At 37.1% G+C, this 22,378-nt stretch overlaps 1 protein-coding gene across 2 annotated transcripts in view; it reads left to right on the top strand.

The window, feature by feature from the left end:
* Positions 1 to 17,903, top strand: part of LOC144975201 (uncharacterized) — a 181,931-nt gene extending 164,028 nt beyond the window's left edge. Inside the window, exons 8-10 of one of the 2 annotated variants that reach the window (XM_078919037.1) lie at positions 10,456 to 10,550; positions 14,518 to 14,652; positions 15,642 to 17,903. In XM_078919037.1, coding sequence (XP_078775163.1) covers positions 10,456 to 10,550; positions 14,518 to 14,652; positions 15,642 to 16,269 — 858 coding nt within the window. In that variant the 3' untranslated portion in view covers positions 16,270 to 17,903. The remainder of the gene's footprint in view (positions 1 to 10,455; positions 10,551 to 14,517; positions 14,653 to 15,641) is intronic. The other variant, XM_078919038.1, reaches the window with a different exon arrangement.
* Positions 17,904 to 22,378: the final 4,475 nt, after the last annotated feature.

Raw genomic sequence — 22,378 nt, 5'->3', positions numbered from 1 at the left:
CCTGCATCTATGTACAACGTTGGTTTCGACCGATTTCAAATTACACACTTAGACATGCAATTGTTAAAACAATTTAATACTTAAAACTCTCATTGTTTTTTGTTTCAAAAAATAAATACTGTTTGTTCTCTATTGTTTTATTTTGGTTTTGTTTCAATGGGGGGAGAAGGAGCTTTATTTTATTCTAATAATACTGCTTCACAATACATGTTCCCAATTAAATTACAATTTTAATGTATTTTATAATTCTTCTTTGTTCAAATGGTTTAGGAACGTGTTCTTTAAATGGTCGACAAAGTTTTTGGCTTTACATCGTGTAGGTCAATTTAGTTTTGAATAAGTTTAAGAATAAAGATGCGACTTAAGCAATATATTATATATATATTATAAAATAATTATATTAAAAATTATATTAAATGTATTATTAGTGAAAGGTACACATATGAGCGAAAGGTGCCTGAGGTCAAACCCGGTCACCATTTAAGTCCCGCTGAGGTGTGATACGGTTTTGTGTTAAAAAATAATAATTATTAACTATTATCATCGAGTTTGGAACATTCTTTTATTCTATATTATGTAGGTTTTGATATTCTATAATAATATACACATGTGACATCGGGGTTCAAAACGACATTTTGTGAGAGTGAATTAATAATAATAATAATTATTATTATTATTATTATAAAAATAAATAATAAGAAAAGAAAAGAAGAAGAAGAAGAAGAAAAGAAGAAAAGAAGAAGAAGAAGAAAGAAGAAGAAGGAAAAAGAAGAAGAAGAAGAAGAATAAAGAAGAAGAAGAAGAAAGAAGAAGAAAGAAGAAGAAGAAAAGAAGAAGAAGAAGAAGAAAAGAGAAGAAGAAGAAGAAGAAGAAAAGAAAAGAAGAAGAAAAGAGAAGAAAAAGAAGAAGAAGAAGAAGAAGAAGAAAGAAGAAGAAGAAAAGAAGAAGAAGAAGAAGAAAGAAGAAGAAGAAGAAGAAAAGAAGAAGAAGAAGAAGAAGATGAAGAAGAATAGAAGAAGAAGTAGAAGAAGAAGAATAAAGAAGAAGAAGAAGAAGAAGAAGAAGAAGAAGAAGAAGAAGAAGAAGAAGAAGAAGAAGAAGAAGAAGAAGAAGAAGAAGAAGAAGAAGAAGCGTCTAACAAGTGTGGACATAGTTTAAACTTTGTCCTTATGTATTGGACTCTTTGAAATTCTATTTCTGCTATTCTTTTGGTGCTATATTGTCAGTTTTTGGTTTAACTAGATTAGTGACCCTTTCCAAGTCTGCAGAACACATCAATCCACCATCTTTTAGTTATCTCTTTTTTTCTTCTTTTGAAAGAGAAAATGAAGTTCAAAATTGTTACAATGAGTTAAATAAATGCCTGAATGATATTATAGCAAGGTCTTATCTCTCTGTACTTCTTGAATTGTATTCACGTGTTAGACCCTCAGGTCACAACATGAACGACAGATTAATGTTCCCATGTTGACCCCCTCGTCTCAAAACGGTATTTAAGTCGGATGATTAAGATGCTGACAATTGAAATTGTAGCCAGAAATATCAGACTTGCGTTGAGTTATATGTTTTAATGAGGAGAATGAATATGATATTTTAGTGTTTTTGAAAACAAACCAATTCAGGCAGGCTTTTGAGTTATGATAGTATTTATTTGCGTTTTATGTTGCCAGTTAAGTTGTCGTTGTACGTGTTGCAGCCGAGGCATTAATGTATTCTGCGCGCTATATAGATTAATCATTACATACATTACACAGGGGGCAGCGTGGCTCAGGGGGTGGTCCATAGAAGAATACAGGCCTCCTAGTCGTGGTGCGGTCTTTGCTTCGTACCAGAAAAGTTACCGAGTTCGATCAAACCGCTGCTGCGCTGTGTGACATCGCCCTACTCAATTTGCGACTCTACACAGCGGCTAACGCCCGGGTGATTCCAGTCTTCCCTTGGAATAGACCCAAGAGACAAATTTCCCTATATGGGATGATTAAAGGGAATTTTATTTTTATTTTCATTTCATTTTTATTTTATGTATAATTTTCATAGTTATCTCAGAGAAATTTATTGAAGTTAAATTCCCTGTGTAATTTTCATAAAATCTTAATATTGTGTGCCACAGCTTCATATTCCCTTCTGTTTTTTGTTTTTTTTTTGTATTTCCAGAGTACCAAAACATCTCCCTCCGCCAAACAGCGGCCTGATAGCGGCATTGTAGTGTCCTCATCCGCCCTCATACTCCAGTTCATCCGAGGCCGCGCGAGAAGCGGAAGTGGATGTGACGTCACAGACTGAATGGATTGCCAAGTCGTTGGAAATGTTTGCAGGAGATTTACATGGTGAGTAAATTGAATCAATTGTCGCCCATTATCTCAAATCAGAAAACTCGCCCTTCAAATATCGATCGATTTAAACGACTGTCATAATATTGGGCAAAAACTCTCAAACCTGGGACTTTAAGGAAGACTTCGCGAAGTCCCAGCTTTGAGAGTCTTTGCCAAGTTGAGTGACATTTAAATCGATCGATATATGAAGGACGAGTTTTCTGATCAAAATTTAAATACGAGTTTTACGTTGAGTTGCGGGATAACGACATAGTCATCACTGAATTTGTATGGCGATAGGCGCAAAATAAAAATATTTCCTAGGAATAGTAAAGGAAGGATCTGTCTGTGTGTGTGTATGTGTGTGTGTGCGTCTTTGTTGGGGGGGGGGGAGGTGGGGTGGGTGGGTGGGGTGTGTGTGGATAAGAGTGAGGGAGAGAGAGCGAGCGAGAGAGAGAGAGAGAGAGAGAGAGAGACAGGGAGAGAGAGAGAGAGAGAGCGGAGAGAGAGAGAGAGAGAGAGAGAGTATTTAAATCTTTCTTCTATTTTAATATATTCACTGCACATAAAAATTTCATATCTTTCCCCAACAGTCCAAACCAGATCAATTCTTATTTCATACAATACAAGTCCACTGTTAGGCACCTATCTTTATAATGTTCGTTTGAGCTTTAAAACAAACACTAAATCATGTACTAATCATGTTAACACGTGTGAATCCTTTACTAAGGACACACATCAGAGGCCTAATTTTGCGATTATTGTCACCAACCCGGTCACTTCTCACGACAAACGTCGTTTGACTTAGTTTAAAAGCGACACATCGTGCGGTAGTTAACTAGCTCTATAAATAACCGAACACTGGTGATATTTTTAGACGTTTTTCGTTGTTCACTTGAAAAATTGGATGACGCAATTCTGACGTCAAAGTACGGATGTCCAAATTACCATTTGTTACTATTATTGTTGTTGTAGCGGCATTAATAGAGGTGGCACCCTACTTGTAGCACGATGGTGGCACCTGCCTTATACGGTGTCCGGTAAACCAATATTTGGTCAGTGTCTTTTTACCGCTGACCCCTTGAACGCGTCGATTTGGCAGGCCATGGGTGGACAGATCCAATAGATTCTGAGGTATTATTATACGGTAACAGGCCTATGTTGGAAAACCATAGATTAACGTTTGGGAATTAGAATAAAAAAGGGCGTAAATGATTAAAAACAAAACAATATATTTGGCATTTATGTAAACCACTTATTTACGATTATTCTGCGGCTATGTGGTCTAGTGGTATGACACTCGCTTTCGGATCGGAAGGTCCTGGGTTCGACCCTCGCGCTCGGGGCATAGTTGAGTTGAGGCTCTTTACTCATATTCTCTCACCGTACTCAGGTGTAAAAATGAGTACCTGGCTGTTAACAGCGTTGCCTTTGTCCGAAAAATTGTAATATCGCCTAACAGGCGTCATGTCCCGTCCTACATGTTAAATGTTGCTGTTGACCAGGGACCCCCTGTAAAGCGCTTTGAGCACATTTAGTGGATATTACGCTACATAAAGCTCAATTTTTAAATTTTTTAAAAATCTTTACGCCATAAAATGACGTGAACATCCTGGTCTGACATCCGAATACGCCTATGGGCCTAGTTTAACATTGTTGTAATGGAAAATATTTTGCGGGTTTGTTATTTTTTTTTTTTTTTTAGATTTCCATTACAACAATGAGCCCACAAGTAATTGTGTTATCAGACCTGAAAATCAGTGCACGTCGCTGTAAGACATTTTGTGCACCCCATAAGTTGTATTTTTTTATACTGCCCATGAAGCCGGAGTCCATCCAAGATTCTATGCTCTAAACAGAAGTGTCAAATGCTTGTTACCCGTTTGACAAGACAATGGTTTATCGGAAAGTACTTAGCTAAGTACATTCCACCAGATCCGCCATATTTTTCTACTCTATTCACTGCTGAGTTGATAGAAGGGTCAAAAAGAATTCGTCTCAACGAGGGATAGAAATCATTAGGTTTTCTTGTACGACAAAGTAAGGCGCTTCCAATAAGATATCTGGACTCATTACACACACACAGACACACACACACACACACACAAACACACACACACACACATATATATATATATATATATATAATATATATATATATATATATATATATATATATATATACATATTCGCAAAAGCTGTTGTATAATAAATAGGTGAAGGCCCGTTCGTAACAATATTTATTTTCCCCCAAATATTGCGGGTTATCTTTTAGTATAAAATTGTCACGTTTGGGGTCCGAACCCGAACTCTATCTAGATGTCACATCCGATTTCCATACAACTAGATCGCAAACCCGCATTTCAAAATAAATTCAAAAGCGACGAATTTTGAGAAAAAAAACCCCACCAGATATCACTTTTTGTAAGGACAGCTCGCACCAGGTTCCTCGGTGCCCATTATTTTTTCTTGTACGTATGTGTTGTTTTGTTCCGTTAATATCTATCCAATTATTATCCTTTCAGTCAGGGCCGTTTTTATCGTTAAGAGTGTGTTTGTATTATGTAGCAATGGAGTAACATATATTAGCTCAATGTGCATGAGCTGTAAAACAGAGTGGAGCTTTTCTCTCTCTCTCTCTCTCTCTCTCTCTCTCTCTCTCTCTCTCTCTCTCTCTCTCTCTCTCTCTCTCTCTCTCTCTCTCTCTCTCTCTCTCTCTCTCTCTCTCTCTAAATCTGATTATTCCAGCTTAAATATTTTTTGTTTCGTTGTTTTATTTAGGTAGTGCTTGTTTGCTTTTTTGTTGTTGTTGTTATTTTATGTTTTCTTTCTTTTTCGTAGGGAGGGTGATGTGGTGTGGGGGGGGGGGGGGGTTGGGGGGGGGGGGGGGGGGAGTAGGAGTTCTGACATCTGTGTTGCTATGTGGTCTTGTTGTATGACACTCGTCTACGGATGGAAATATATCAAGTTCGATATTCGCTCTTGGCGGCGCACAGTTGAGTCTTATGAAAAAAGGCTCTTTACTCACATCGTCTTACCGTACTCAAGGGTAAAATGAATACCTGGTAATATTGTTGTCTCTCTTCGGAAACTACTAATTGTAATATCGCCTAACAGGCGTCATGTCTCGTCCTAAGATGTTAAGTGTACCTGTTGGCAAGAGACCCATTTTAAAGCGCTTTGAGCACGTTAAATGAATTTTTCGTTATATGAATACCCATGGGGTTTTTCTCTTGTTTTTTTTTCTATCCTCCTCCACCCCTCCACCCCTCCCTGAGGGGGGGGGGGGAGGTGGTGGGGAGGGGTGGTGTCAGAATAAATCCCGTCTGCACCCGGGATCGATCTCGGTCCCTTGGCGTAGAATTTCTTAAACTGACAAAATCTGTTTGTTATATTTCTGCTCATGTCTTCTACGAAACTACTATTTTTACACGTGCTCTCTCGGACATCATACCATCTTGAGACGGTGGGTCACAAATTCAAAACTTTGCCATGGAAATTTTATCTTATTTTAAGAGGGATCGCTATAATGAAATCTGTACAAAGACATACTACCACTTAATAAATAAGCTTATTAATGTAAAACGTGAAAAGTCGGTCTTTTATCTAGGTTGACAAAATTAATCTATAACATAATCCTCGGCTTTTGACCTAATTTTATATAAGTATGGAATAATATAGGCCTACTACTCAATCATTTCTTTAGCCTTTTTCGGATCTTTCTCTATTATTGTTGTATGTTAATTTAATAATAAGGAAATAAGGAGACCACCAGTCGCGTCGGAACCTTCTTATTATCCATACCATTATTATTTATATGATTAGTTGTGTGTCTGTCGATTGAAAAATAGATCACTGGTTTAGTTTCAGTGCCACACGCATACATCACCGTAAAGTTTTATGTGCTTAACATAACAGCCGTATTCTAGAAAGACGCCTATTTAAAAATTTGGCCAAAAAACTCGTCCTTCAAATATCTAACGATTTAAATGACCCTCATCTTGGCAAACACTCTCAAACTTTGGAGCATGCAAGTTCTTCATTAAAGTCCCAGGTTTGAGAAGTTTTTGCTTTTGGCCAAGATCAGGGTCGTATAAATCGATCGATATTTGAAGGACAAGTTTTCTGGCCAAATTTGTAGATACGTGTCTACGGGAATTAACTGGTTAATCTACGAAGCCTTATCAATACCCTGGGGGTACAATCTACAAACAATTGATACTGGAATATGGGTCATTGCTCTCAAAGACCAAATCCGAACTTTTATATCGCGAAATATCCACTAAACGTGCGCAAAGCGCTTTAAAGAGGGTCCTCAGTCAACAGCAACACTACATGGAGGTCGAGACATGACACCTGTCAGAGGATTATACATTTGTTTCCCCACATAGCCGCACAAGATTTATATAAATATTTATTTTTTTAAAAAGCAGAGGTGACATGTGCGAGTGGCTGTTTGAATGATTAAAATCTAAATTCAATTGGTGTGTAGAAAGGCATCAGACAAAGAAAGAGAGAAAAATACAAGAAGAAAAAAAAACAACCCAAATATCTACCTCGACTGGGGATGGGTTTGTTCTTTCTTGTATTTTTCATTCTTGCTCATGCTCTGTTTGGCACCTTTCTACACACTTGTTCAGATCTTTATCTTACATACAACGGTGCCTCCTCCCTAGTTTCTTAATTTTAGATTTCGGTAAATTTCGATAACTTTTTGCAAGAGAGAGAGAGAGAGAGAGAGAGAGAGAGAGAGAGAGAGAGAGAGAGAGAGAAAGAGAGAGAGAGAGAGAGAGAGAACGGAAGTAAAGAGCCTTTTTTCAAGGACTCACAACAGGACTCGAACGAGCGACTTAAAGGTCCAAAGGCGAGTGCCACATCACAAGACCAAAAAAGCCTTAAAGACATTAAGGAAGAAGAAGAACACAATTTCCAACGCCTGACTAGTTCCCTAACCGATTTAACGACCCCTGGATGTGACTACTCAGACCACCCTCGGTGTAAAAATCATAAAGCATAAACTATCTACCCATAATCCCTTGTTGAACAATAGGAAATGACGCCAGGAACTGATCACACAATCAGTCGATAGTGTACTGGTGTGACCTGCCCAAGACAACACATCGAACCAAGAGGGAAGGGGAAAGAAGGAAGAAAAATAGAGAAGAGAGGGGGGGGGGGGGGGGGGGGGCGATTGAGAAAGAATTGAAGATTGGGATAGATAGGATAGATAGATGAATAGATAGATATAGATAGATAGATTGATATAGGTAGATAGATGACGCGATGTAGAGATGAATAGATAGATAGACAGATGGATATATGATGAAGATCAGGCAAAGAGTGAAAGAGAGCAAAAAGTTTCCAGACAGTAAGATGAAAGAAAGGAAGAAACAGAATATTATATATATATATATATATATATATATATATATATATATATATATATATATATATATAATATATAGGTGAAGAGAGAGAGAAAGAGAGAGAGAGAGAAAGAGAGAGAGAGAAAGAGAGAGAGAGAGAGAGAAAGAGAGAAGGAGGGAGGGGTGGAGAGAGAGAGAGAACAATAAAACACAGGATAGATGAAGGGATCATAAAGAGAGAAAAAAATCAGATAGAGGGAGAGAAAATTTTACCTAATTAAAAGATATATATATATATATATATATATATAATTATATATATATATATATATATATATATATATATATATTTCGGCACAAGAAATACGAGGGACACACAGCAAGAGTAACCATCCCAACATCAAAAACAGACGCCCACATGTATTCGTTTTTTCCCTTCCACTGCCCGACTATGGAATAGCCTCCCAGCTGAAGTGGCTGAAAACGGTTGCCAACATGCCTTCACGCGATTGCTGGAGTTCACAACGTGACTTTTTAATCTATGTGGTTTTAGTATTATGTGCAGAGTTTTAGCAAGTTTAAAATGTAAAACACTACAAACTGTGGAGTGATCCTCGACAATATTGGAGGTTTCCACAAGACGAAGAAGAAGAAGAAGAAGAAGAAGATATATATATATAAAGAAGAGAATGAGAGAGAGAGACCCCCAAGTTCCCTTTAAACTAAATGCCAATGTAAACATTCCATTGTCTTATCCACGCATGCTTTGTCACATTTGTAAGATCTGGCGTGAATTGCCTGTGAAATGAATATTGACAATAATGATCCTTGTGAAGGTACCTTTGGAAACGTTTTACGGCATATCCAGATAGGAAATGAGTTTTGAAGAAAAAAAAAAAGTTTTTCTATAGCGAAATTTCCACAAACGTGCCAAAAGCAACATTTGTAGAAAACGGTAGGGGCTGCCTGAAGCCGGTGATCGTGAAAATACTAACGAAAGAGTGGAAATGGAGAGCCTTCGTATGGGAACAAAACAGACAATGGACGTTTCGGGTACAAACCCTTCGTCAACATAACAAGACACAAATTAACGTGGAAAACAAATAAAATAAAATACAAGCAACATATTGGACGAGGCATTGCACCTGTTAGGCGATATAACAGTTGTTTGTTTTTTTTTCGGACAGAGAGAAAGTGTTTCTATATTATATGTTGCATAATATTATCCACTTATTGTGCTAAAAAAAAGAGATATAAAGCGAGTGTGTGTGTGTGTGGGGGGGGGGGGTATGGGAGGTTAAATGCCCCAGACATTCATTCTCAATTCTCAAAACTGAACAATCCGGTTTATGTTGTGTACATTTTTCCGTTTTCTGAAATAAGTGAGTCATTTCTTTGAAACGTTAATCTACACAAATTATGAAATGCCACTTTTCGGTTACCTTCTCTTTTAAGGTTTGGCAAGAAGAGATAGAGAGCGAAAGCGAGAGAGAGAGAGAGAGAGAGAGAGAGAGAGAGAGAGATAAAGAGAGAAAGATGAAGATAGTTAAATGAAAGCAGAGAGCGGGATGATAGAGAGCGGTGAAAGACAAGTATATAATAAAAAAGACAGAAAGAAGGAGAAAAAGACTGAATTTTTTTTAAAAACATGTTTCCAGATGGGTTGCGCAATATCCACTTATTGTGCTCAAAGAGATATAAAGCGTTGGCTGGGAGAGGGGTGTTTAATGCCCCAGAAGTTTCTCAGAACTGAACTGAACAATGTCGTTTGTTGTGCGTACATGTTTTTTCTTTCCGTTTTATGAACTAGATGAATCATTTCTTGCATACGTTTACCTATCAATTTATTCTGACGTACACTGGAAAAACCCATATTTTAAAATTTGGCTAGAAAACTCGTCCTTCAAATATCGATCGATTTAAGTGACTCATCTTGGAAAAAAACCCTCAAACCTGGGTCTTAGTGAAGTCCCAGGTTTGAGAGTTTTTTCCAAGATGAGAGTCATTTAAATCGATCGATATTTGAAGGATGAGCTTTCTGGCCAAATTTTTAAATATGGGTTTTTCCAGAGTACGGCAGTATTATTTTTGGCTGTACAGCCATAAAAGGATCTTTCTTTGAAACGGACTATTTGTTGTTAATACATGTAGAATTTGAATTAGTCGATTAAAAATGACAGTACCGATTCTCTCTCTCTCTCTCTCTCTCTCTCTCTCTCTCTCTCTCTCTCTCTCTCTCTATCTCTCTCTCTCTATCTCTATCTATCTATCTATCTATCTCTCTCTATCTATCTCTCACACACATACAAACACACACACACACACACACACACACACACACACTTATTTTTTAAAATCCATCCTCAGGAACTATTTTGGTTTATGGCCCATCACCCTAAACGACCGATATGACCCAGGCATCAGCCGCCACGAATCGCAAAATTATTAATATTATGTGATACCAAAAAGCGAATTGAAATATAAATTGATTATAAAAATGAAATATTGGGCTATGCGCTTTATCTCATTCTAATTATACTACTCAGTGAAACACATAAAGTTTATCCAAGATTTTTCTTCTTCTTCTTTTTCTTCTTCTTCTACTTGTAATGGGCAATATTTTGAGTCATTTTTGAGATTTCGATTCCCATTACAACGATGAGCCCATAATGAATTGGGTTATCAGACCTGCAAATAAGTGCACGTCAGTCAGATATTCAATTTTACCATAATGCGATATGATATTTTTTATCGTTATGTTTTTGAAATACCAACAGGTCCAAACCCAAGACCACGACAGCATCAAGAGTCTGGTAAAGGCCGTTACTAAAAATTGTGACTCCGATCAACTGAAGGCACACGCAATATACAGGTAAATGATATATCAGAATAATATAGATGGAACGAAATTGACGTCACTTCGCTGATTGTTATTGTTTTTAGACGACCATTTCGGTTGTTAGTTCTCAATAAATTATACAAATTAGACTATTTACATTCAAGGTTACATATAGTTATGTGAGCTTGTACGGGTTATCCGGCTGGCGAATGCTGTGAGTATTTTACTTAAATGCAAAGCATCAATGATAGAAATGATAGTGGAAAATTAAAATGTAGTCGTTGCTGCTTGAAGCTCGAAAAAAAACTAAAATTAGGAAAAGGAATTGAAGCTTCTATTCAATCAACGAAGACATATAATGACGTTTTGGGTTTTCCCTTTATGAACATAACAGTTGAATGAAACACTAAAGACGAATGAGAGAGGTGATAATGGCGTTGTTAAGGTTAAGATTAACAAAGCAATGACGAGTCAGGAAATAGACTGCTCCTTTGTAATAATAACCCACGTTGTCATAATACTCTTCTTCGCCGTCGTCATCATCATCATCATCATCATCATCATCATCATCATCATCATTATCATCATCATCATCTTAATCATCATCATCATCATTATCACATCATCATCATCATCATCATCATCATCATCATCATCATCATCATCATCATCATCATCATCATCATTATCATCATCATCATCTTAATCATCATCATCATCATTATCACATCATCTTAATCATCATCATCATCATCATCATCATCGTCATCATCGTCATCGTCATCATCATCATCATCATCATCATCATCATCATCATCATCGCCTTGGCCATTTATACTTATATTTGTACCTTTCTGGAATGATGAAAAGGAAATCATCAATCTTCAACCCTATTTTAGAGCCTTTTGGCTCTTATACCATACGATATGATACGATACGATAAAAACAACAAAATGATTTAAAACCCAATACTTTTAATTGTAATATGTTTCTTTTTTTCAATCCTGACCCTTTAAAATCAGTTTCAAAAGACAAAAAATGACGTCATTCTCTACAATATAGACCAAATATTATAACTGCTTGCGTACACAAGGAAAAGATACTCCTGTCAGCCACTGCGTATTCAGTAGTGCGGGGCGGTCCTTGGCAAGCTTAAGGACCACGGTCCTACGGTCCTTGGGAAATGAAGACCGCAAGGACCGGTCTCTAGACCGGTCCGTTCATTCTTGAACCGTTAAAGACCGCTACATGATGAAAACCGTGGCCTACAGGAGTAAAACACACGGAGTAGTCACACTCATTTCAAATTGTAACCTAATTAGAGAAGAGGGGTGATGCCTTCTTTATTTGCTCACCGTACTTCATTGTTACTTCGATAATTTAATAAAATTTGAAATTTATCCCCATTAACGGAGATAATGGCATCGCCCAAGGCGTTGATCGAGTTGTTCGTGGCGTTGATACACACACGCAACTCCTACCCCCCCCCCCCCCCCCACACCACACACACACATTAGAGGGCAGCGAGCATTGAAGAGTAAGAGAGAGACGTGAAGTTATAATAAGAGGGGGTGGATGAGAGGATAAGAGGGGTCGATGGTGACTTTTCGCCAGATCTAACAAACTCAGCTACCCATTCATTGCTGAGTAGACAGGGATTCAGAAAAAAATCGACTGCACCCGGGATCGATCTCTGGCCCTTTGCGTATAAAGAGAGTGCTCTATCAACTGAGCTATCGGGGTCCCCAAATATTCTATTGGACCTTTTAAAAATAACAGACGTTATAACTGGTTTTTTTGGACGGAAGAAACTAATGAAACTCATATTACTTGATTAGTTAAAACACCAAACGAAATTTTAATATTATTGTATTATTTTAAATGACAACAATGCGATAGAAAGGAGTGGCGACAAGAGATGGACAAAAGAAAACAAAAAATCAGACTTGCAACTTGCTAGGTTCGACACACACACACACACACACACACACACCACACACACACATCTTTAGTAGTCACATACATTTCAAACAATAACCCATTAGAGAAGAGGGGTCATGCCTTCATCATAGATCATTGTCATTGCGATCATTATGGTGTAGTAAATTTTGAAATTTACCCCGTATAATGGAATCGTCCAAGGCGTGCGCCTCCTGTTCCCCCCATCTCACACACGAAAGGGCGGTTTGCGGAGTGGAGGGAGGTGGTCGTCTGCCTCTATGGTCGTCTGTGTCGTTTAGTGTATGGCAAAGGGGGGTGGGTGCGATTAATTAAGTGGGATGGGTGGTGATTGGTGGAAGATAGGCAAAGGACCGAGGCAACGAATCGCTGGGGAAGTAGTATGGCGCGAGACCGTTGAAAGGTGATAAGAAGTGAGGACCGCCGGCGGTCTTCCTCTTTGGGACTGGACCACGGTTCACAGCTAAAAGACCGTGGGACCGGTCCTCGGTCCGGTCCTCAGCGCGGCACTAGTATTCAGTAGTGCGGGGCGGTCCTTGGCAAGCTTAAGGACCACGGTCCTACGGTCCTTGGGAAATGAAGACCGCAAGGACCGGTCTCTAGACCGGTCCGTTCATTCTTGAACCGTTAAAGACCGCTACATGATGAAAACCGTGGCCTACAGGAGTAAAACACACGGAGTAGTCACACTCATTTCAAATTGTAACCTAATTAGAGAAGAGGGGTGATGCCTTCTTTATTTGCTCACCGTACTTCATTGTTACTTCGATAATTTAATAAATTTGAAATTTATCCCCATTAACGGAGATAATGGCATCGCCCAAGGCGTTGATCGAGTTGTTCGTGGCGTTGATACACACACGCAACTCCTACCCCCCCCCCCCCACACACACACACACATTAGAGGGCAGCGAGCATTGAAGAGTAAGAGAGAGACGTGAAGTTATAATAAGAGGGGGTGGATGAGAGGATAAGAGGGGTCGATGGTGACTTTTCGCCAGATCTAACAAACTCAGCTACCCATTCATTGCTGAGTAGACAGGGATTCAGAAAAAAATCGACTGCACCCGGGATCGATCTCTGGCCCTTTGCGTATAAAGAGAGTGCTCTATCAACTGAGCTATCGGGGTCCCCAAATATTCTATTGGACCTTTTAAAAATACAGACGTTATAACTGGTTTTTTTTGGACGGAAGAAACTAATGAAACTCATATTACTTGATTAGTTAAAACACCAAACGAAATTTTAATATTATTGTATTATTTTAAATGACAACAATGCGATAGAAAGGAGTGGCGACAAGAGATGGACAAAAGAAAACAAAAAATCAGACTTGCAACTTGCTAGGTTCGACACACACACACACACACACACACACACACACATCTTTAGTAGTCACATACATTTCAAACAATAACCCATTAGAGAAGAGGGGTCATGCCTTCATCATAGATCATTGTCATTGCGATCATTATGGTGTAGTAAATTTTGAAATTTACCCCGTATAATGGAATCGTCCAAGGCGTGCGCCTCCTGTTCCCCCCATCTCACACACGAAAGGGCGGTTTGCGGAGTGGAGGGAGGTGGTCGTCTGCCTCTATGGTCGTCTGTGTCGTTTAGTGTATGGCAAAGGGGGGTGGGTGCGATTAATTAAGTGGGATGGGTGGTGATTGGTGGAAGATAGGCAAAGGACCGAGGCAACGAATCGCTGGGGAAGTAGTATGGCGCGAGACCGTTGAAAGGTGATAAGAAGTGAGGACCGCCGGCGGTCTTCCTCTTTGGGACTGGACCACGGTTCACAGCTAAAAGACCGTGGGACCGGTCCTCGGTCCGGTCCTCAGCGCGGCACTAGTATTCAGTAGTCTCTGTGGTAAGAGAGATAACTGATAAAATATTTTACGAAGCACTCATTCCCTCACCAGTTACCTCCCTTAGCATCTAACATTTTTGTTTGTTTTCGTTTGTTTTGTTTTTTACATCGTATTTTTTTCCTGGAGTCATGGAATGTTTGTGTTTATCTTCTTTTTGACGAATTTTGTAGATGGTTGAGTAGTCAAAGCCTAGCCTACTATGCCAAGTCTGTGACAGGATCCAAACCAACAGTTCCAACATCCAGACTCAAACAGTTAGCCAATGGAAAGATTGACCATGCTACTATTTTCCAGGAAATGGCCAGGTATGTTAAGAAAAGGATTGGGAAGAAATTAGCATTTATATTGCGCAATATCCACTTATTATGCTCAACTCGTTTTACAGGGGGTACCTGGTCAACAGCTTAATGTAGAAGACATGGCGCCTGGTATGCGATATTACATTTTTTTTTCTGACAGAGATAACGCTGTTTGTCAACTGTCAGGGCACTCATTTCACATCTGAGTACCGTGAGAGAATTTGAGTAAAGAGCCTTCTTCAAGGACTCAACAATGCACCGCTCAAAGCAGCACTCAAACCCAGGACCTTCTGATCCGGAGATTAATGTTATACCACTAGACCACATAACCGCACACACAAAATAGTGAATTTAAAGTTATCTCACCTTACTTTACTTTACCGGGACTCCTTTTCATAAAGTTTGGATGCCATGGTCTTCTACATCTCTCTGTATAGCGCCAAATTCCAGCTGTCCTTCGTATATAATAGCTATAACGATCAATAAATATGATATTTGAAGCTTTACACTTTATGGAAGTACGTAAATACTAATTACGATATGCAAAAATCGTCCTTCAAAGCCATTCCACCCATGGAGCTGGAGTTTATCCTGGTTTCTATTACGTGAAACGGACAATAACAAATGCTTGCTATCCTTCGTATAGGACGCTATTTTATCGCAAAGTACTTTCAGTCAAATCTAACACACTCACCATTCACTGCTGGGTGGAAAGGGGATCAGAGAGAAAAAAATTCGACTTCACCCGGGATCGATGTCGGTCCATTTGCGTGTAAAGCGAGTGCTCTACCAACTGAGCTATCGGGACCTCCAAGATGTGCAAAGTTTATCCAATTTTCATTTTATTATAAACTATAAATTCAATTTTCCGCAGCATTATCACTCCAAAAAAAAAAAAAACAAAAAAAAAAAAAAACAAAAAAAAAAACAAACAAACACACACACAATTTTACAGTGTATATTCAGAATTATCTTTAATATTTCTTTCCCACAAGATCTGCCGGTCTCCGCTGTGAAAAGATAGATGGCTACGCCAAGGGAGATAACTATGTACCAGGATCTCCAATTCGTTCCCCTGCGAATCAGCACTCTTGGAACGCCGTGGCCTTTAACGGTCACTTCGCCCTGATGGACGCTAAATTCGGTGCCCTGCCTTACAAATTTTTCGTTGAACACTATTTCATGACACCTCCGGACGAGTTCAGACTTTCCCATTACCCAAAAGACAAAAAATGGCTTCTGATGACGCAGGCGTTTAGTCTAGAAGATTTCGATGCTACCCTTAAAACATGGCCGACGATGGTAGCCTTCAACATCCGGCCACTCAACATGAAGAGCGTTTTACGGACTTACGATGGCCGGTTGAGTATAACGGTCCTTCTACGGAGTGTGGCCGTCACTCCCCAGCTGGAGTACGCTGGTCCTGGGTCTGAATTAGACTCGGATTCGTTGACGTTGTTGATAGATCAGGAGATACGGAGTGTGGACAATGCCGAAACGTTTCATGTGTCGCTGCCTCAGGAGGGAACGTATTTCTTTACATTGTTGGTTCATGATATAGAGGAGGACGAGGACATCCCCGTATTTCAGTATAGAATTGAATACTCAGATGAACTCCTTTGATAGAGTGTCTGTGGTAGATTATTTAGTTTTGTATATTAACACAGATAGGAACAATTACAGATGTTTTGTCATTTAATTTCATCATATCCTTGGTGTGATGCATGGAATCAATCACGCCGTTGATCTTCATTGACTGAACATTTCTACTTTTTCTCTTATAAATTCAGAAAACAAACCTGTAATGTTTTATGGATTTGCTGTCGACCGATTGAATTACTGTTGGGAGAGATTAGAAATGCCCTTCGGCCTTCCGACTTCCGGTAACAGTGAATTTAGTCATATCACACAATCACAATAGGATTCAATAGTCTGATGTCACATCGCAAAGTCAACGAGCAGCGTGGTTCTATACAGAGGAAAGCGATACTTTTTATCCTTCATGCTGGCTATAACATTTTCACGAGTCATGTGATCAGAATGTATAGAAGTCAAAACATGATCAGATGTATAATGTTTTTCTCCTCTGGACACACTTTTATGCTCGTCGGGGACGTATTTGATAAGGGCGTCCGTCATTGTTCCGATAGTTTAGAACTAGTTACTAAGTTACTATGCGTCATTACAAGAGAAGTGACGTCAGGACTGTCGAATCATATTGCTATAGACACGGCACTGCAAAGAACTAGTGTGCAAGTTATATTCTGATTCAATATTCTCATGAGTTTTTGAAATTATCGACTTTGCTGATGGATAATGAACGCACAAAACAAACAAAAATCTGTAAACTAGATAGGCCTATAACACATTACAAAGTGCTGTTATTTTAGAATGAAAGATTTTGTTAGCGCTGAAAAGTGTGCATACGTTTGTTTTATTTTAGAACACCTTGTGATTGGTAAGGGACGACGTGTACGACGTATAAGCAGGTCTGACACCCGAACTCAATTATGGGCCTAGTTTAATAATATTGTTGTAAGGGATATTGTGTGTCATTTTTTTTTGTTGAGATTTCCAACATTACAACAATGAGGAATTGGGTTATCAGACCTGCAAAAAAGTGCACGTCGGTTAGATAGAGATATCTTGCACATTACAAAGAGCTGTTATTATATAAAATATAAAGGAGTTTGTCAGCACTAAAAAGTGTGAATAGCTTCTTTTTTTTTTCTTTTTTTTTTTTTTTTTTTTTTTTTTTTTGGACACCTTGCAATTGATAAGAGACGTAGATAATATTACACAACATAAAGTGTTGCAAGCCATTTTATGAAGGATTTTGTCAGAACTGAAAGTGTGCAAAGCGTCGTCGTATTTGACACTTCTTCTCTATTTTAAAAAAAAAAAAAGCTTAAACTCATCAATAATATTGTCATAAGTTGACAACGTCAAGCTTCAAGATAATACCGACAATGAATTCGCATCTTTTCGGGACATTATTCAATTTGGTTACCATAACTCGCTCATCTGTTATTTATTGACTGGACCCCTCAGTATATCATCCGTCTCCGATAATACCTGCCATCCATCGTCTTTTTAACTATTCTCCATCAAGTGCCATGCCTTCGTGTTTGTTAGTATGTTTTTTGTTTGTGAAATTATTCTATTATTTATGTTCTAGATTCCAGGGTATCCTCTTGTTAATCATCATGAAATATAATATAATGAAGTTTATAAATTTCTAATCAAATTGTAACCTTCTTAGCTTATGAGGATGATTATTATTATTATTATTATTATTATTATTATTATTATTATTATTATTATTATTATTATTATTATTATTATTATTATATATTATTATTATTATTATTATATTATTATTATTATTATTATTATTATTATTATTATTATTATTATTATTATTATTATTATTATTATTATTATTATCACCGTCATCATCATCATCATCATCATCATCATCATCATCATCATCATCATCATCATCATCATTATAATCATCATCGTTGTCATCATTATTGTTTCTATTATTATTATTAACGTTGTTATTGTTATTATCATTATCACTACTATTGTTCTCATTATGATAATGTGTATTGTCAATTGTAAATATCTTCATCATCACCATCATCATCATCATCATCATCATCATCATCATCATCATCATCATCATCATCGTCATCATCATTGTTACCATCATCATCATCATTATCATCGTCATCATCATCAATATTGTTACCATCTCTATAATTATTATTGGACAATATGACGCACAATGAAATGTCCCCATTTGAACTGTGAATCACCTTCTCATTTTATTCATTTGTATCTTTTAACACTGATTAAAAAAAAAAAGAAATTAAATCTACCTCACAACCCTAATCGTAAGTCTATCCAAACACCAAACTCCTGTTGTCTTGTAACCCTGGTTAAGACATCCAGGAGATAAAATACATTCTAATTATGGGCAAATCTGGCAAATATACAATTATTACACATTTTGATATAAAATTTTTATTGTTTGTGGGAAGATTTTTTTTTTAATTTTTGCATAGAAAAGAAATAATAGAGATGTCAGTAAAAGGAGCAAGTCATTATATAGAAGGAGTGAGCTGACGTCACTCAGCTCTTTTAAAATTGTTTTTAGACCGCCACTCGCGTGGTTCTTTCTCACTAAAATATTATACAAATCAGACTATAAACCTTGAAGTTTACACGTAGCTTTAGAGTTGATACGTTTCATTTGGCGGGCATATGTTGTGAGTATTTCATTTAAATGCATAAAATCAATGTGATTTTGTATATAGTAACTAATAATGCAACACCGAACCTCATATCCCTCGTTTGAAAGTAAAATATTATGTATTTACAATCTAAATGATTATTGACCTCATCAAAGGCTGTGATTCCTATGTGATAAATTATAAATAAAATATATGTTATGTGTTAAAGTTTATAATCTTATATAAATAATATACATTTTTATTTTAAAAGATATGACTATTATTATCATCTATTAATTGTTCTTGTGATAAGTGAATTCCGTCCTATTGTTGTTGACATAGAAACGATGTATGCAAAGAAGACGTCAATAAATTATGTTAAGAACTGTTTTGTTGAAACTAGGAACGGCGATGTTTTATCAAGGGCGATTGATATGTTTCCCGCATTCTCTTTATTAACTTTTTTTCTCTTCCCCCCCCCCCCCTGCCCTATGGATAGTAACAATCCCTCCCCCCCCCCCCACGTCCTTGCTTTTTCTGTGAATATTTTCCTAGTCATTTTCCTATTTAATTGTCATGAAGTTATATAATTTGTTTTCCAATTGTCTGATCCAAAAATGTTCTTCTTTGTTAAAGCTATTTTAAATGTATTTTAAATCAACTGTATTAGAAGACATTTATTCATAATATTTTTTATTTGAATGAATGAATAGTTTTGAGTGATAGAATCACGCCGTCACTTCATATATTTGGGGATATAGGATAGAATGTCATTTCTTATAATAGAAATATCGAAAAAAAATGTATGTCTTGTTTAAATAGTACAACCTCTCTAATTGGGAATATTTGTGTATTTGGGAAAACAAATAAACGGGACACTATTCCAAGGAACAAACTTTCATCAGTAAGCTTCATTGTTTAACTTGCTATAGTACACTTCTGTTTCAAAAGAGAACGATAAAGGTTAATAAGATAAATGGGCTACTTATTTCCTCAAAGTTGATTTAAATTATGTATTTTTCCTTGATAAAATTTGGAATTGTTTATATATATATATATATATATATATATATATATATATATATATATATATATATATATAATGTCTAAGATAATCCACATGACTCCAACAAGAGTTTATTTGGTAGCACCAGCCCGTATATTAAGATCGTATACTTTGATTTTAAAACAATTTACCATTTCTGAGTATCAAATTATAAGTTAAGGATTTATTACCCCAAACCGGAGACGGATAAATGGGAAAAAACAGACACCCCCCCCCCCCCCCCCAAAAAAAAAAAACAAAAACAAAAAAAAAAAAACAGAAGAAAACAAATACGAAAACAAAACATCATCTTATCTCCGGATGTTTGGAAATTTCGGCACACATTTGATACACATGTCCCATTTAGAGAGGTTAGACTTTATAACAAAAATATTCATCGCGTGTTTTTCATTATTTATTGAATCTAATAATATATTATTATTGATACGTTAACTATAATGATCTCTTTACCTTAAGCTATTTGACGATCATAAGTTATTCAATTTGACCTTCTATTTGGTGTGTTTGAATTACCTCGTGTGGAACGGAGCCATCTTATTTTATTTAGCCATTTTAGCCATTTTGTTTTATAACTTCTTCCACGCGTCATCGTCTTGTGCCGTACCCCCGAGGCATTCCAAGAGAGAATATAGGTAATCAATAAAAAAATAAGGGCTGATGTCACCAGTAAGTAGGAATCACCCATGCTGTCATATAGCGGAACTGCTAGCGAACATGTACAGACAGAATCTTAAGAAGAAACGATGTTTTAATATCGACAATTCCTGAAACCAAAAATGTAGTTGATGAAGCTAATTTGCAAAAAATCCTTTGTCTTGAAAAAAAAAGTATTTGAAATCTTGTAAAACATGTTTTTCTTGACCTTATTAATCAACTGCAGCCATTTGCTTAAATATTTAACATACTGTGTGCAGATAGACACACAAAAAGTTACTTTTTCATTTAATTTTGAAATTATTTTTTTTCTTTTCTTTTCCTGCAATGGCAAATAGCTTCTCTCTTTTTTTCAAACCAGTATTTCCAACTATTTGGAATGAGTGTAATAACTTAGCATCAAAACAGACAAAAAATAATTTAATCTTCACAAAAAATAATATCTAATAATAAAAAAAAATATTATAAAACTTATTGCTTTTTTCTTTTACGTCTAAGGATCATGTTTCTTTGCTGGAGTTGTCTTGCATGCCAACTAGAGAATAATGTTTGGCATGTGATGTATTTCTTGTAGCAATTATAACTGTGTAGGTATATGGGCAAAAATATTTTGTGGATCTAGCATTTGTTAATAGTGCAATATTTGAAAACATTGAAAATGTCCACACACACACACACAAAAAAGTAAGTCCAATTAAATTATCGCTTTATAAAAAAAGTTTTACTAAAACATTTGCATGTTTTATCCATTTGCAATTTTAAAAAAAATTGTTGATACTAGTCTTCTCATTAGAAATTTACTCAGCTTCAGCTTAGGTGCCAATTTTGGTTTCGGAATGAATACCAATAGTATATCACTTGAATCAACATTTGATAATTTTCCTTCTTATGTAGTTTTTGAAAAGATAAGGGTCATTAACCATTTAACTGGCGTATTCTGGAGAGAGAAAAACAAACACGTATTTGAAAATTAGGCAGACAACTTCGCGAAGTCTTCAAGAATTTCCAAGTTTTTGGAAGTTTGGCAAAATGAAGGTCATTTAAATTGATCAATATTTGAAGGACGAGTTTTCTGGCTACGTTTTTGTATAAGTTACAGTCAAATTGTGGGAATGAAGTGAAGTTTTTCGACAAAAATATAAGCTATCGATGCCCGGCGGATCAAACCTCTGAAGTCCCGATTTTCACGATCGGCGGATCAAACCTCTGAAGTCCAGATTTTCACGATCGGCAGATCAAACCTCTGAAGTCCCGATTTTCACGATGGCGGATCAAACCTCTGAAGTCCCGATTTTCACGATCGGCGGATCAAAACTCGGAAGTCTTCTTACGAGCTTTCCGCACCATGTTTTATTTAATTCAGAAGTCTGACCCGGCCAAAAATTTTTTAAAATGGTGCGCAAAACTCTTTTGTAGACTTCGGAGTTCAGATCCACCGATCGTGAAAATCGGGACTTCAGAGTTTGATCCGTCGACCATCATTTATTTTATCAGCTTTTGGTAGAAATGTGTCTATGTGGCCCTCTCAACATTTAGATTCCACGGCTCCGTTCCACCCCCCCCCCTCCCCTCCGGCTTTCCCACCACATTCCCCCCCCCCCCCCCAAAAAAAAACTACGTTTTCAACGTGGCGTGACACGAGTGTTGTCGCGTTATGTCACGTGACAAAACAAGTTTATCATCTGACCTCACAGTATTACAGGGTGTACCATAGGGACTTTAAACTTTACACATAATTTTGCTTTTTGCTGCTTGATCGTGTGAAATGGCT

Source organism: Berghia stephanieae, chromosome 6 (assembly GCF_034508935.2).
Source record: "Berghia stephanieae isolate SIO BIC M18660-M18661 chromosome 6, UCSD_Bste_1.3, whole genome shotgun sequence".
Taxonomy (NCBI): Eukaryota; Metazoa; Mollusca; class Gastropoda; order Nudibranchia; family Aeolidiidae; genus Berghia; species Berghia stephanieae.
The sequence above is the reverse complement of the archived record's forward strand: the minus strand, read 5'-3'. Positions and strand labels throughout refer to the sequence as shown.